Below are 18,396 nucleotides of genomic sequence, written 5' to 3'. Positions count from 1 at the left end.
TTGACTACACTTGATGTACTGATGCAGTTTTTTAATATTTGATATAAAACTGCTTAATTCAATTCTTCAATCATCTCATTCAAATATATTAAATGTTTCTAGTGTTCCACTAAATAACTGATTTGACTAAAGTGTGCTTTCATTAAGTATGAAGTGGGATAAGTCATTAATGTTGGTTCAGTATTTTAGAATATTTCACTCCAGATGACTAAAATTCAAAACCTTAGTGTACCCATGTGTTCCAAATAAGACTAGTGCTTTAACATTCTTTTCAATGCAACTGATTCTTCTTGCCTCATAATATCAAGATCAAATACCATGCAAGTCGGCATTCTATGAGTCATGCAGCCATATTCAAATTTTCAATGTCTGGGAAGTGAACATTAAAATCTGTTTTCAAATTTTGCAAGAGTCTTATAAATAACAATAAAGCACTGAGGAAGCTTTGCATTCTCTGTATTTGTTTGGTTGTGTGTTTGTGTTCCCGAGTTTTCCTTTTTTATATTGTCCTTATTGCATTAAAGTGTATATATTTCTAAAAAAATTATAGATTTAAAAAAATGCATTAAATAATTGTGTATTTCCATCTTAAAAGGTTGCCACTCAAACAGAAGAATGAGATTCCCTGACTTTTCCAGGTGTGTTTCAAGAAATTTCCAGGCTATTTGCGTAGTGCGCTTTGGTTGTGCTCAGGGTAAATTAATTATACCACTTGAAAACATAAAAATTTGCAAATTACATATGACCTATATGTATATATAATTTCCAAAGCATTACTTTTATAAATATAACAATAGTTAATTCAGAAATAAAATAAAATTAAATTTAAAAAAAAAAAAAAAAAAAAAAAAAAGGAAAAACTGAACGTTTTTAGATTTTACATTAAGCACAAAGGGACTTTTTTTTAAACATTTTGTGCATTATCTTTATTTATTAAATATCATGTTCTTTGGACTTAAACCATAAAATTAAATTCAAAAGCAATATCGCAAGATAATTTAAAAATGAGCATATCTTTAGAATTTTCGATGCACAATATCGCTAGAGATAAAAGTGTTTCCCCCCGTACAGTGTTGCTATTGCTTGCTTAGAAATCGTGTTTGTTAATAAAAAATTTGCTAAATTGTTAAAAAATATGAAATCGATAATAAAACAAATTTCAAATTAGGGCTTCCAGATGCCCAGATTCAGTGGAAGATTACGTTACTCAAAATTTGATGGCTGTAGATACCGTTGTTTTATCACAGTGAAACATTCATGCAGAATCTTCATTTAGTTTCTTTAAGTATAATACACTTTGTGGCAATACTTTGAAAAGTGAATCAATGCAAAATGCCAAAGTGAAATTAACAGCCCCTCTGGGCTTACTCCTTTTTGCTAAAATTCAGCATTATAATCGCAAATTTTCCAGGACTAGTTTCAATGTTTTTACCGAACCACCATCCTCAGCTGCCAAAGTGTAAATGAACAAGATAAGATATGGTAATAAGGTAAGATAAGAATCACCAAACAGGAGTAAAGCTGCTGGTGCCATCTATTGATGAAACAAGAAAATTAAAAAATACTTTCCTTAAAGACTGAAGGTGAAGGCATTGGGATTAGGGTCATTAACTAGAACAGAAAGATTTTTTTTGAATGTAAAACGCCTCTAAAAATCTAATTCACCAATGGAAGATGTTTTTTGAATAATTTGAGTGGCAGAAAAATGGAAAGTGTGATTTTCAGACCAACAGTGCTGGGAAACAGGAGACTTCTATGTTTCCTTTTTCCTAACATATACCTCATTTTTTAACAGGAAATTTTAAGGCTTTCTTAGTTGACTAATGTAAATTAACCCTCTGACTGTTCAATTTGTGGACCGAAATCGCTTCAAAAAATGTGTAATTTTTTTTTTTCATATTTTAAATCTATATATATTGGAAAGTTGAAAAATGCACTTTTTCTTTCTAGTAAACACTTTTATGTAGATTTTTATCATGAGAAACTAAGTTGCCAGAAAAACCAATTTCAGATGCTATCAGAAAAAAAAAAAAAAAAAAAAAAAAAAATTTAAATTTCAATCGAATTACAGTTAATTTCTATTTATTACATAATATAAAAAAGTAAAATGTATAAATTTTAAGAAAATATGAAGCACTGAGGAAAAAATACCTTAGAAATGCAATTTAGTATGATAGAGTTCAAAACAGGGTTCAAGGCAAAATCCAACTTCACAGTCCTTGCGCCAGATTCAATAAATCTAATTAATAATCAATTTAATTATAAATCTAATCAATAAATCGAATTAATATTCAACAATTTTATTAAATAATCAAGATAATTGCTGAACGTTTTCTAGCAGCCATTTCTGTAAGAAAAATGCGGCAAAAAGTGAAGTTTGAGCTGTAATACCACGTATCTTCAAATCCCGCAATTTAGTGGACAACTAACGATATATGTTGGCCAAAACGTAAACTATACGTCAAATACTGTATATAATTTATTTCAATGGTTAAACAGGAAAAAAAAAACGGGATGCGCTCCTCAATAAAGGAAGAAAAACACATGGCCGCGGAAATTGGGGGATGAGCAGATTTTGCTACATTTGAGCTGCGCGTGGAAATCGCGGGATGAGCAGCCAGAGAGTTAAACCACACTGGCAAGTAATCCTGTAAGTATCCCAGAAATTCATATCCGGAATGGGGTTGAGAGTTTTTTAAATGCTTGGTTAATAATGTTGGGTAAAAAGCCTCTGTCAACAGCAACTGCTTAGTTCTTGATCAAGAGCCAAATTGCACGAGCAAACTTCAAGTGCACAGAAAACAAAGGAATAAGATGAACTTTTGTTTAGTCAGATGACATGATTTGAAGTGTGGTGTAAGGAAACCGATGAAGGTTTACGGTAAAGAGTAGTACTGAAGTTGGATGTGTTAAAAAACTTTATTTAAATCATCCTTATTTACCGTCAAACAGGGTAAAAATATTGTTTACATAGCGAAATTATATCGGGAAGTTTAAAGTTTTAAGTAATTTTGGTTCATAATAATGCATGTTGATATGAGCTAGGATGGGAATAAGAGGGCTTCCCATGGCTAATACCTCAGTTTGCTTGTAATGCTTATGAATTTGTTTCAACTGAGTTGAGTAAGGGAAATTAGCTCATCAAGTTCGATGCAGGAGAAATGAAATTCATGAAATCTGGTTTCTATGTATCTTAATGCATCCTCCACTGGAACATTAATCAAAATTATTTAAAACTTTAAACTTCCCAGTATAGTTCCGCTACATAGACAACACTTTAACCCTGTTTGACAGTAATAAAGATGATTTAAATAAAGTTCTTTCAATAATAAATTCCATCGATCCTGCTATTCAGTTCACTTCTGAACTCGAGACATGCAATTCTCTTCCGTTCCTCAACATATTGGTTACATGTAACACATCCAACTTCAGTACTACTGTTAACCTTCCATTTACCATTATTGTCTGCCTTCCATTTACTGTTACCATCATCCATCTGCCTTCCACCACATTTCAAATCATATCATCCGACCAAATAAATGTTAGCTTCATTTTACTCCTTTGTTTTCCATGCACTTCAAGTTTGCTTCCGCAATTTGGCTCTTGATCAAAAACTAAATTATTTAAAAGCAGTTGCTATTGCCAGAGGCTTTTCACCCAACATTATTAAGCAAGCTGTTAGAAAGCTCTTTATCTCAACATACCAAAAGGCACACTCTTGTTTTAGATTATAAGAATTCTGTAGTCATTCCTTTCTTTCTATTAATTAGCTATGAGGTTGCATGTATTTTATAGAAATTTAAATTTCAGGTCATTTATTCTCCTTTCAATAAAATTCCCAGTTTCATACTTAAGGACCCCATTCCGGATATGAATTCCTGGGGTATTTAAAGTCCTCTGTTGCCCAGCACAGTTGGTCTGAAAAATCACATTTTCCATTTTACTGCAGCCAAAATTATTCAAATAAACACCTCCCGCTGGTGAATTAGATTTTCTAGAGGCATTTCACATTTAAAAAAATCTTTGTGCTCTAGTTAATGACCCTAATTCCTATCGATCTTTACCTTCAGCCTTTAAAGAAATTATTTTTTAGTTTTCTTGTTTCATCAATAGATGGCACCAGTAGCTTTACTCCTGTCCAGCCATTTTTATCTTATCTCATTCCTTTGCACTTTGGCAGCTGAAGATCATGGTTTGGTAAAAAAAACTATTGAAACTACTCCAGGAAAATTTGTGAATATAACACTGATTTTTGTTGTTTGACTTCTAAATTAATCTTTGTTTGGTGTGCGATTTCAACCTAAAATATAATAGGAATTGTTTTCTACACCGAGGATTAAGATTAGAAACTGCCCAATCGGGATTAAAAAATGTCTTTTCTGCAGACATTTTGCAACTAAAGGAAGAAAGAAATCTATTTAATGACATTTTAAAATAAATTCAAGTGTTTTATATTTATTTAAGAAAAAATGTGTGCATTAAATTTCGTGATTGTATGTCATGCACATCCACATGCGCATCTCTATTTTCGAAGTTACTGGAAACCTAAGATTTTGGAAACTTCTTTTGCCTTTCTAAAAGACAATCTGATTGGCTCTATGTTCACCAAGAAAAAAAAATCGCTTTTTTGGGGATCGCTATAAGAAATTCCCTGACTTTTGCAGATTTTGACAAAAATATTTAAATTCCAACTTTTATGGTTAATTTTTGAATTACCCGACTTTTCCAGGTAGTGTGGCAACACTGCTCGTATACTTATTTTGTACGAGTCTTTCCTTGCTACATAATATAGTTAGTTATATATCAATAAACAAATAAATATGAATTTTATTCAAATTTTTGTTTTGCCATGAGTGGGATCTTGATTATGCCAATCAGTTGTTGGTGGATATTCCGCTGTTTCCCCTCGATCATCATTCAAAATTTCGCCATCAATTTTTCATAAAATTCAGGGAGTCAATACTAATCCAGTTAGGAACCCCTGCTCTGGATGAATCAAAACTGTGCTTTGTTACAAACTAATCATTTCTATGAATTTAATATTCTCACAGGTTTACTATTACTACTGAAACTATATATTTTTCAAAGACTATAAACAAGGTAATTGACATTAAAAATAACTAGAGTTTAGGTGCTGCCTGATTTTTTATTTTCGAAATATCTATTGTAAAAACAAAATATACACTCCATTAATTATTGAACACTGAATTAAGCAGGCTTGCTGCAAATCTAATACTTTTTTCATTTGAATATTAAACATAACAGAGACCTCAAGTTTTTCTTTATCAGTTTTTAGCTCCATTAGAATTAATAAAAAAAGGCTTTACAAAATTCAAAAACATTTACAGTTCTTTCCAGAAAATATGTACTCTCTTTAAAATTGATAATACTAACTTTAATATGTCTTTAGCTTTCTTTACATAATGAGATACATCTGAATTTTCGCTATTAGCCATATGGAACATGCAACGATTCAATTATGTATAGTATTTTCAAGTATGCTTCTATATTTGGTCAGGAAGCAACTGGAAAAAGTCACTTGTGATACACATTTTTTAAAGTTTTCATTACTTCATTAGTGTGTTTTTGTATGGATTCAAAGGTATTTTATTCTTTGTGTCTGTTGACTGCAACTTGCTCATCTTTTTTTTTTTTTTTTTTTTTTTTTTTGGCATTATGTACAGTTTTAAAACTATCAATGAACTAGATCAGGAATAACTGTTTCACTAAAGCGTGTTCAAATAATCTTTTATTATGTTTATATACAGACTGGAATGATGAATTATCACATTTACTTTTTTATGAAATATTTATAGCATAATCCAAATAATATAAATAATGAACTTTGCATATACATAATAATAATAATAAATCAACAGTATTTATGGGCTAATAAATAAAATATACAATAAACCTGATTAAAATAATAGAAATTCAGGTCGAGGAACTTTGTAGTAAAATATTTGAAATGAATAAACTGTAGTTACAGAATATCATAAAATTTACATATATGCATAAAAAATATATTAAAATATCTAACTCTCCATAAAATTCATTTATCCATCTACACCCTTTCCTAATCCTGTCCACTGATCTGGAATCCACAAAAAATAACTGTCCATAGCTTCACAGAATCTCATTTTGTACAGCTCTGGAGAAACTACAGTAGGCATTTTTCCATGACCCCCAAGAATTCCAGATGACTTTATAAGCATTTCCACTTTTTTGTCCCATGTGAATGTGCGAATATAGTCTATAAAGATACGAATCAAAGACTTACTGCACACAAAATTTTAAAACCTTTATAGTGTTAAATGATTTTCTTCCTTCTGTTGTACTATTTATGGTGAAATACATATAATTTTTTTATTTTGTAATAAAAAGAGTTGTAAAAAGTGGTTTATTACTTATAACAGTATGATTTTTAATTAATTAAAAAAGTTTTTCTTTATCAGTTTTTAGCTCCATTAGAATTAATAAAAAAAGGCTTTACAAAATTCAAAAACATTTACAGTTCTTTCCAGAAAATATGTACTCTCTTTAAAATTGATAATACTAACTTTAATATGTCTTTAGCTTTCTTTACATAATGAGACACATCTGAATTTTCACTATTAGCCATATGGAACATGCAACGATTCAATTATGTATAGATTTTTAATTAAAGATAAAAATTATGCCAATGAAAATCATCTTAATATCTTTATAATCACCAAATACTTATTCTGACTTGTACTTTAAGGTATCCGACTACGTTTTGATCGTCAATTTTGAAGAAATTTTTCAAAGTAATTTTATTACTTTAATTTAAAGCTTATATTTTTAGCTTTCAAAAACTATTTTTGTTTTGTCTCTCCGATGATTAGAAGTAGAGTTATGGCTGTTTTTGTTCTACACCATGAACCGGAAGTTGCTGTTTAAATGGCCGGAAGTTTATATTTAAGGGACACAGACTGCTCAAAAGAAGAATATTTCATTTGAATACTGTTGGCGATATTCAAAAGATGATTTTGAAATATATATATTATTATTATGTGCTTGGAAGCAAGATTACTTTCGAAATTTCAGTATCATATTTGCCAACATTTCCGTTTGTCTTTACATTCTGATTTGATTACACTCTGATTTAGCGTGCTTGCTGTTATTCAGTATTCTCATTTTTCTTTGTTATTTTAACATTGTGATAAAAATATTTTCACTTTATTATTGTAAACGTCGTAATGGGTCAGCGTGGAACTTTTCGTTCTAAAAAACGGTGATTTGCTGGAAACAGATATACTATGAAAGCTTCTGCCAGTGAATCGAAACTAGGAAACAATAAAACATTTTATGAAAATTATACTGAAGCTAATAATACTGCTGGTAATGAAGCTGGTAATAGAATATTCGATGTTGAAATTCTGAAATCTGTGTTTTCTGCATTATCCTGTCCAGTGTGTTTCAAAGCACAAAACAATGAGAGTTTTAATAACTTATCATATCAAAAGTATCATACTAAAACAAGTATTTGTTGAGTTGACAACATTGTGTCTTGGTTCCTATATAGGAGTAATACAGTTTAATAATGGATTTTTGGGTATATTAAATTGTTGGCAACACTTAATATGAAACATGGACATTATGCTGTCAAGGAATATAACTGTACTGATAAAACTCGGATTGTCAATTCAAAACGACATTCTTTATATTCCGCAAAAATCACAAGAAAATAAATTAAGAGCTTCTTTAAAGCAAAAATATTCTAAAATAGAGTTAACAGCAGGTGTAATATACAAAACAGGGTAGTTTTAGCAATGTAATATATCAATTTCTAATATATTTTCTAAAGATAAAACTTTAAATTTGTTTTTTGAAAAACTTGTTTTTGTCAACATTTCTAATACGAAAAACACCGTAACTTAAAATATTACTATAGCAATTTTATGATACTTCCCACAAATATTCTATAGAATATTGGGAATTAAATGGACTAAAAGTTTAGGTTTATATACATATTTAAGATTTTTGCAGACAATTTTGCAAATGAATAGAGAAAAATTTCTCGAAAAATAGCTAGTGTATGTACTCAAACAGGTACATTTAATAGACATTTTGCTTTATGACTTCGATTTTAGTCCATTTTATTCCTTACGCTTTAATAAATATAAGTGACAATAATAAAAGTAAAATATTGATAAATAATTTTGAGGGAACTAATCTCGTGATACTGAAATTTGAATACATTTTTTATCCAAAATGTGAGAAAAAAGTAAAAATTACATTTTAATAATATGTTTATAAACAGTTTCTATCATTTTAGGTAGCATTCTGCTAATTAACACAAAAAAATGAATTTATTTGTACACTTTTTCAAAATTAGGATATCGAACGTAGTCGGATACCAAGGCATTAATAGTCAAAAAACAGAAACAGTTCTTTCAGAATTTTTGTAAGTTTTTTTTTTTTTTTGGGGGGGGGGGAGGGAATTCAGGCTCAGAAAATACATTAACATACAGTTTAATTATAAAGAGAGAGAAAGACAGAAAACATAATTTTGAAAGCTTCTTATATATAGTATATTGTTACAGTAATTGAAAATGTTTATTCCATTGTCTTAATTGACAAAGGATTTTAATCATATGCATAATGTACATTTGCATCATGACTGATGTTTGAATATAAAGAGCTACATTTCTTATATAATCACTCCAGTCCTAACAAATTTAAAGGCTTTTAATAGTACTTTAGCATTACATTCTTTATTTCAAACTGAAATATAATAAAAATAAAATGACGTGTGAATCATTCATATGCATGCACACATTATGCAAGAAATAAGTCAATTACTAATCTAACGACTGGAAAGGTAACATATATATGACAATAATACTGAATACTGATTTTCATAAACATTAATATTCTGCATGAATTAAGTTAATTGATACATACACAGTAGTAGTGCTAAACACTTCAAAGTAAGCAAGCATATAAATACACACATATTTTCTTATATTAATAGTTCTCAAGAATGCTTTACATTAAAAAAAAGTTACCTATGATGCCAATTACTAATTCTCCCTTTTCTTCATCAAGTCCAACTAAGAGAGAGTAGTCCATAACTGATTGATCAACCAAGAACTGAGTGTCATTGCTAATAGCCAAAGTAAGAACAGTCTTGGAATGTGGTCTTACATATAATGGATTGTCACAAGTAACTAACAAAGTAGAAAAAAAATAGACTATTATTTTACATATAAAATAAAACAAAACTATGAATTAGAAAAAATACAGGGTTATCCACATAACAATTCTTAAATTGTAATTACTGAGTTGTTTGGGTAAATGATAAATTCTTGTAAAAAAAAAAGGAGGGGGACCTTCAAACACTAATCTACTACTGTTTGATTCTAAAATGAGATAAGTTAAAATATCCACAAAAATTTGGCCAGAATTAGATTCTAAGGTAAGTATTACTAATTACGATACCTAGTTGCATGAAAAATAAACATATCTATACAAAATAACAAATTGATTTCTCAAAACAACGCCAAATAAGAAAGTTTGTAAACAAATTTTAAATCACTGGGGGGGGATAAAATTCAGTTTTTGAAGTCTACACAGGAGTTTCTAGTTTCTTTTACTGTGGAAAAAATGCACACAAAATTGGCAGAAGAAACTCATTTTTGAACTTATTTCATATTTAGCATAGCTATATTACCAATTTAAACATTTTCATTTTTTTTTTTAACTAGCTTCATAGGTATCCTGCAATATATATGCACATATGTGTTTGCTTTAGTTTACCTGTTATTTTGTTAATTATAAGCTACTATGAAATTTATCTTCACATTCACAAATATAGACATTCTGAAACTGGATTTCTTTTCATATCAATTACAAAAGTGGCAAAATAACAGTTATTTAGAAATAATAGAAAACAAAATTTAATCAAAAAAGAGAATCACATAAAACAATACATTTTTTGTGTGTTTGCATGCAATATAATGCAAAATAGCAATCAGTTTTATAATTTTAAATGTATATATTCAAAAGAAAAAAAAATGTTATAATCTTGCTAAAATTTAATCTCATTACATGGTTCATGAGAAATTTCAGAAATGGCATGCATTCTTTTTGCTATACAAGTTTAGTATTAAAAGAGCATTAGGGTATAGTATAGTTCTAGAAATAGTATGTATTCTCGACAGGATTAGCAATTTTCTCCTACGGTGAAGAATATTAGCCAAAAGTTGATTTTTTATTTCATATTAATAAAAATTAATTTATGTTTTATTCATATGTAAAACTACTATGTTACCAATCAATATCTTCATATATATCTTCATATATATTAAGCCTCATTTGTATGTCTGCAATAACCTTCTTTGGTAATATATATATATATATATACATATATGCATACTTATTTTTATATTTATATCTTTGAGTTTGAATGGATTTTGAAACTAAATTTAAGTTTATAACAGTAATAAAAATATAAACTATTTGTTTACTCAGAAAGAACAGAAATAAAAATCGAATTAATTATAGAGAACGGAATCTACATCATGAACAAAGCGTAACATACTGTAACAAAACATAATTTTTTTTTGCTATTGCATGCAATAATCCATTTCACAATTTTGTAAGGAGAAGAGTAATAAAATAAAATGTTGCACAAATCAGGACACATTTTAAACACTGAAATAGTCCTAAAACTATTATTTAAATATATAAATTAAAAAAATGCAATTAATTTATGAAATTTTAAGTTGTAAAATTCACTTTTAATTAGGCAATATATTTGAGAGGAAAAAAATTCAATGAAATATCATGCCAAGTAAATGAAACAAAATTCAATCACACTCTTCACTGGAATTTTAAAGAAAATTTAAGTAACTACATTGCATTTTATTAAAGAAACATCAAAACGCTTTTTTCAAACAAATGAAACTAAGAATAGTACAATTATCTCCTTTAAATGTACTTTTTTATTTCTTCATCAATTTCTCTCAGTTTTTTCTACTGTTAGGGAAGAAACCCAAACTTGAGTCTATGCAACAAAATTTATCTTCTATTCAGTGTAATTTATTTTAATGTGCTATTCTTGCAGCTATTATTCACATAGTTTTTTATTATTATACATTTCACTGAAAAAGAAAATTACAAAATAATATTTTTCCAGTACACTAATTTCACATCGTCATTTAGTTTTCTAATAATTCAGAAAATTACAACTGTTTTAATAAGAAAATTAACATAATTATTTACTAGGCAGAAACAAATATTTATAAGTATGCAATTTACTATCATTCCAGTACAATAACATTCAAGATCATATAAAAGAAAACAAAGAATAAAGGGAATTACTTTTTAAGAGATTTTCATCAAGAAGAACAATATCCTCTTCTTGTATTCTACTTGTATTAACAAGTCGATTTCTAATGCTTCCTTTCAAATCATACTTCCGGGACACATTACGATTATAAAACAAATTCTCCATAACAAGTAAATCCATTTTTGTAGCAGCATTTGTTGTGGTGTTTTTGAATCCAATTCGATAAATGCCTACAATTTTGGCTAGTACAGTTGGTTTCTGAAACACATGAAGGAAAAATAATAAATACATTTGTGGGCAAAATTAAGAGAATTTGCACATTATGCTAAAAACTAATGGATAGATTTTAATAAAATTTTGTATAAGTATACATTTATAACAGAGAAAGGGATTTATTATTAAAAAATTATGTTATGTACACATAAATATCAGTAAAGTTCATAGTGCAGAAATATCCAAAATCCATGTTATGATGTTGTGATATTGAACTGAAAATAAGTCTAATATGGGCTATGGCTCCTCTCTCACAGCTAGACAAGTTGGGACAAGAGGCAGATGAGAAGTCCTTGTAACAGCTGATCCCACTCTTGCAACAAGAACAGTTTTCAACTCCAGGTGAGATGAAATTGCCCTTCCAAGTGTCCCAAACATGCTCTGTAAGGTTAAAGTAAGAAGATCTAGCTGGAAAAACCATGCACTGAATATCCTCGCTTTCCATGTAATTATTGATCCAGCTGAGCCTTACATAGATGAGCGCTGTCATCCATTAACAGGAACCCAGGACCAACAGCACCCCTAAAAAATCAAATTTAGGGTTCTAAGATCTCCTCTCTATACCTCACAGCAGTCAGGGAGCCTCTCTCAAACCCACACAAGGTTGTGTGGTCATCCAAAATAATGCAAGGCCGAACAATTACCCCTCCATCAGCATAATCAACCTTTTCCCAGATGAGGGAGGGATGGTATTGTGTTCCATGCTCTCTCCAGGTACAGGTTTGCCAAGAATCAGTGTCCAAGCTGAATCTTGACTCATCTGTAAAACGCACAGTGCTCCACTGAAATCTGGTCCAAGATGTATGTTGTCAGCACCACGCTAAATGTGCTGTTTTGTTCATGCAATAAACAGGATGCAAACAGCGGGTCTCCTCACATACACCTCTATCCCACGTAGATCGTAAAACTCAGGTTGCAGTGCCAGCATACAACTCATATGAGCGCTGTGAAGCTGTAGCAATCCTCTGTCATCACAATGAAAGCACCAAACAATCCTCATTCATTGTTGTCAATCTTGGTTGACCTTTTTTTTATATGGATTCAGTGTCCTGAAACTGTTTCCATTGCAGACAACACTCGGCATTACACTGAGTTCTGTAACAACCTGTGCTTGTGATTGGCAGAGGCATAGCTAAGGGGGGAAGAGCAAAGGAGGATATTTTCCCTTGGACACCACATCCAGGGGATGCCAAATTGATGCTAAGAAATTTAGAATGAAATGTTTTCCAGTCTTGGCAAATAGGAGGTGGGCACGAAATCTTCAGTTGTCTCTGGGCACTGAAAACCATAGCTACATCTCTAGTGATTGACCTGTCTCCACCTACAAATAATTCTCCACCTCATTCCATCATGAATGATACCTTATAAAATTTACCCAAATCTAGCCAAAAACAAAGCATATGTCATGAAGGAATACAAGCACACAAATTGCCGGAAACCCCTTGTATGTTTATATTCTCTCCACAATCATAGCTCAGCAGACACTCACATGTACACTTACATATTTGCATAACTCTCCAGTGGCATAATTAGTACCAATACTTTTCATAAAAATAGACCCAACTTGCAAATTCTCTTAATTTTGCAAACACATGAGCAGTTTTTAATGGATATTCTTCTTATACTTTTACACTTACAGTAATAAATACTGCTTTAGAAACTCAACTGATTATTCATAAAAAATCAGATTTTCTTTATCACTAATTTAAGATAGTACTATAACATGAGCTTGAAAAATAGCTACTTTTTTATATGACAGCAAACATTTGATTAGGTGTTTATTATAACAAAAATACTTCTTATAATATGAACAACTGAAACAACAAAAATAATTAATTATGACAATATAGCAGTTATTAGGTTTCATATACATTTCTGTACTTTATAAATAAAAAATAAAACTTTTAGAAGTAAAAAATAGAAATTTACTTGTTCCAAATATGCTTTATTTAAATATTGAAAATAAGATGGTGCTAAGTCCATAAATGATTGAAGTTCCAATCTTGGCATTTGTTTCAGAATAAAACGGTCATCTATTTTTTGATAAGAAGAAATAAATCAACCCATGACAGAAAATACATTTTACATTGAAATATGTTTTCTTTTACAACAGCAAGACACAAAAATGTAAAGAAATAATTTATACATTTATTTACCATGTGTTTTGCAAAACATTGATCCTGATTTTCCTCCTCTTGCTATCCACTGCACACAATGTGACAATGATCGTATGTAACGCTCTTCTCCTTCAGTGAATATTAAACCACGCAACTTACGAAACTGTTCAGCGTAGTATACCCTGCAATAAAATCTTGTAGTGTTGTCTGTAAACTGAATTTCAATATGAAAATTTGATATTTTGCTAGCTGGTTTTACATGACCTTTCTCTGTTGCATCAATAGAAAAATCTATAAATTAAAAAGAAAGAGGGAGAATAGAATTTAAAATACTAGATGATACATAAAATATTTGCTCTAAAATATGGTAGATTATAAACCAAATAAATTTATATATTGCACAGTAAATAATGATATTTAGATGAACATAAGAGTAGAGAAAAATTTTGTCAACTTTTCAAGCTCTTTTATACATTATCCATTCTACTTTAAAAAGGGGGAATGAGGGAGTACACACACAACATTTAAATATCTGCACTTCCACTAGTTAGGAAGCAGCTAGTGTTATTTCAAAGTAAAAGAAAAAAAAAAAAAAAGAGGAGATTAAGCAGTTATGCTGCTAAAGAAAGTGTTAGGGAGGGGATAAAAAAATTATTGTCAACAGTGAATTATTAGTTATTTTGAAAAAATGATTATGCATACAATTTAAATTACAAATTTAACAGAAACTGTCCCCAGAATTTCACTTATAACTGTCTTTTCTGTAATCTTTCTGTATCTTTTTTGCTTCATGAAAAATGTGATTATGACTACAGTTTTTTAAACCTTTAGAGACGAAAGGCACGAACAGGTACATACCACTGGAGTCAGCTACTTCTTTTGTGAGCATCTCTCCAGGGCTGTAGATTTTTCCTCTACTAAGCCTAAACGCATGAAATTAGGGAAAGATGAATGCATTGTTTAATAATGTTTTATAGTTTATATATATGTGGTATATGCTTTATTTTTTTATTTACATACTTTATATACTTTTATTTACATAGTTTTTTTTTATTTAAATATTTTTATTTTGCATGTTAACATTTTTTCAGTATTTACTTCCTTGAGAGTTACTTATACAACTGACAACAAATATTTTACTCAAAATTAATTTTTTATGTGATAAATTTCAAAGCACTGATCTACACACTGTCCCATGTTAGAATGCTTGCATTCATAAACCTTTCTGGTGGAACAAACGAAACATTGCCATCACACATTCTTAGAACTTTTATTCCATGTATTTTCGAAAGTAGTGAAATTTAAGGTTTCCCCCATCCCTGTAAAACCAACATCTTGCCTATTTTCATTTTGTATGGCGAAAAATTTTCAGTCATTCCTTTCCTTCTCCTCAATACAGTCTCATAAGCATTTGTTTTAAGTCTAAAGATAAAGAGTTCATTCGCCAATTATGGAGACATGAAGAAAACTATCAATATACAAACTGTACCCTTGACCAGAAAATTCTTCAAGTATCTCTACTTGAACTTTTTTCCATGCATACATGTAACTTTTATACCATGTACTTAACGACTCCTTCCTCATATAATCCTGCAATTTCTTTTAACTCTGTTTCTTTTCCTACATAAATGATAAAGTTACAGATATAACCTGATTTAGCCTAATTTGTTAACACTTTTCCATGCTTTGATGTTGTAATGCTCAAAACAGAAACATTTCACATACACAAAATATAATTCTCAATTAGAAACTGGACCGGAAACTTAAACACCAAATGCTCTGAGGAAAAACAAATATCCATAATATTTATCAATAAATACCAGATGCATATTTAAAGAAACACATAATGCTCCAGCCCCTTCCCCCAAAAGAAATCTTCTATAACATTCATCAATAAATACCCACATGAGCATTTAAAGAGCCATCAGGAAGCCTGGAAGTCCAGAACATGTCTTTTACCTTATATTTATACAGTCAAAAGTCTTTAATCCGGACTCGTCGGGACTTCGGCGATTCTGGATTATCGATTTTTCCAGATTATAGATCATCAGTTTAAATCTGATAAGATGGCATGCAGAAATTATAAAATTAAAAATATGAAACTGTAATTTATAAAATAATGAGCAATTATGATCTAAAGGGTATCAAAATTTACAAAAAAAAAAGAAGCTTAATATTTATTTGTTTACTTTATTAAACATTTCTTTCAATGCGCGCATGCGTAAAGCATACATTACGCATAGCCGAAATTAGAAAATTGCAACCAGAAAACTATTTGGTTTGTACTTGTGATATTTATAATGATGAGGAATTTGATTTAAATCATATCAAAGACGGAGTACATCGAGATAAAATACTACATTTAGTAAGGAATTATAAGCCGAATAAAATAAAAACATCTGCCCTGAAGATAACGATAGTGCTGACAGATCAACTTCCAATTCATTGCGCGCCGCGACGTCCCCACCCCCGCACAGAGCAGTGTGAAATTGATAAACAGATTTCGGAACGGTTAGATAAACAAAGGATATGTCTTTATCCATTTTTTGTAGCAATTTCACTTTTTGTTTGATGGACATCGAAACATACTTTTGTTTTGTAGATCCTTTGGGAGCTCCAGCATCGGAAATGCTATTTGACATAATCGAAAATTCTATTTGACATAATCGAAAATTCAAGCTTACTTTTATAAAATTGCTCTTACAGTCTGCAAAAAATAACAAGCCGGATCCAATTCGAAGATTGAGGAGCAACACAATCATCAACATTAACTGAAATAGATAATTAGATAATTTTAGCTTATACCGTCCGTTATACATTAAACGCGGACGCAAAAACGTACTCTGCGCTTGCGCAGACGCATATGCGCAGTCGTAAAGGTCTTGCGCGCACGTGTAAACACCTATGCCCATTCGTCAACGCGGCGCATGCGCAGAAAGATTTTAGCTTTGAGGTCCGGATTATGGGTGTCCGAATTAACGACTTTTGACTGTATAACAAAATTTCAAGTGCGTGTGAGTCATCTTAATCTTATTTCAACTAAAAGATAGATGTAGAAGGTCAAATCTACATGTATCTCAAATATTATGAACATATAACACCATCTTGTGCCAAAAATATTAGTTTCTGAAATGTTTGAAAACTTTGGCACAAATGTGTAATGGGTGGGAATGAAGGAGAAAATGCTGTAATATTGGCATATCAGCTGTGAAGTAACTGTGCTTCATGCTGCCATGAAAAGGTAAATTTAAACACAGCTAGAAATACACATGTATGACTCAAATTTTTTAATTAAGGAAAAAATTCTCATTAAAAGCTAATCTGATTTCATTTATTGTGCAAAAATTATTTTTGATAATAATGTTCTAATAAAAGAATAGATATTCAAGGTTACTAAAATTATATATATATATATAAAACTTACCAAACATATCATCACTTGAGAAATGTCCATCTGTACGACTGTTCTCACTTTGTATCTTAGAATTAGGTCTATGCTTTAATAAAGGACTAGATGTTTGACTATCTTTTTGTGAGATATTAATAGTATTTGTGATATTGAGTTTAAGCTCTTGTAATTTTTGCTCATAATCATCTGATGCTAAAGCATAGGCAATTATGGAACTTGGTTCCTCTTCATGCACAATAACTGGTAGCTATGAAGAAAAACATTAGTCAAACAAATTAAAACAAAATAAAAAGTCAGTCATTTAAATAATAGTGGAAGTGTATGGGTGAAAGAAAATAAAAAGTACATTAGACACATGTATAAAACTGCTGCAATTAAATTAACAGTTTATAAGCCGGAAACAGGAAACGAATAAAGTTAATGTTAAAAGATAGTCTCTACACCCATGGAAAGCAAGAAACTAAAATTAGCACATAATGCAATAAACAAACAAAAATAAACAAAACTATCTTTAAATTTTGGAAAAATGATAAAATGCTACACAGCAGATAAAAAAATATTAAACAAACAAGAATGAAACCTGAATGATTCTTACTTTTTTATAGGAGCAAAATGAAATTAGTTCGACTTCATTACTGCAATGTTTTTGAATCGAGGTCATAAATGGCACAACTTAAAATTTGATAAAAAAATTTCAGATTCTGAAAATTAATAGCAAATAAGAACTCACCTATGAGTGTTCAGCATCTCATATTACTAGAAATTGCAGGCTAAAGGCTAAAAAGAAACAATACTAGGGGGTTGAGGGTTATAAAACTTAATGAATAAAACAAAATAACCTGATGCCATTCTAAAACCAAGAAACGAAACCTTATTACAACACATATTAAATGGTGTAAGAAAAGAGAAGAAAGTTGAATTACACATTTATCATAAATTCATTTGTTACTTATGGCTAAGTATGCAATGTTTTATTTTATGTTAATGGTAATTTAATTATTTTACTGTTATTTTTCTGTATCATTTAGTATTTACTATGAACAAACTTCTTAGTTTGGATTTTTAAAACTGTATTTATCTGTCACTAACATACATTCTTTTGCATTTCAAAATGAAAAAAACTTGAAAATTTACCTTTTGTGTAAGAGGTAGAAGTAAATGTTCTAAATTGGAGAAAGGATTTTCTATTGGATTAACTGCAGAACTTGACAGAAACTGACTCAGAATTGCTTTGACACTTCGTTCCTTTTTTTCAGGTTTAGCACCATCTACTGAACCTA

At 30.0% G+C, this 18,396-nt stretch overlaps 1 protein-coding gene and 1 long non-coding RNA gene across 6 annotated transcripts in view; one reads left to right on the top strand and one right to left on the bottom strand.

Annotated features, from left to right (window-relative positions):
* The window catches only part of LOC118199234 (uncharacterized), a 54,414-nt gene that overhangs the window by 21,869 nt on the left and 14,149 nt on the right, over positions 1-18,396 (top strand). The window lies entirely within an intron of this gene.
* The window catches only part of fab1 (1-phosphatidylinositol 3-phosphate 5-kinase fab1), a 150,432-nt gene continuing 137,767 nt past the window's right edge, over positions 5,732-18,396 (bottom strand). For all 5 annotated transcript variants that reach the window (XM_035371031.2, XM_085818746.1, XM_035371032.2 and 2 more), the window contains 7 exons: positions 18,251-18,393; positions 17,132-17,363; positions 13,747-13,998; positions 13,520-13,623; positions 11,350-11,575; positions 9,033-9,194; positions 5,732-6,253 (listed from right to left, as the gene is read on the bottom strand). In XM_035371031.2, the coding sequence (XP_035226922.2) occupies positions 6,057-6,253; positions 9,033-9,194; positions 11,350-11,575; positions 13,520-13,623; positions 13,747-13,998; positions 17,132-17,363; positions 18,251-18,393 (1,316 nt within the window). In that variant the 3' untranslated portion in view covers positions 5,732-6,056. The remainder of the gene's footprint in view (positions 6,254-9,032; positions 9,195-11,349; positions 11,576-13,519; positions 13,624-13,746; positions 13,999-17,131; positions 17,364-18,250; positions 18,394-18,396) is intronic.

The sequence above is a fragment of the Stegodyphus dumicola genome, chromosome 6, assembly GCF_044657685.1.
Source record: "Stegodyphus dumicola isolate Sdum_Otavi_A_Nest chromosome 6, ASM4465768v1".
NCBI lineage: Eukaryota > Metazoa > Arthropoda > Arachnida > Araneae > Eresidae > Stegodyphus > Stegodyphus dumicola.
Note: the sequence above shows the minus strand (reverse complement) of the source record. Positions and strands in the feature narration are given on the sequence as shown.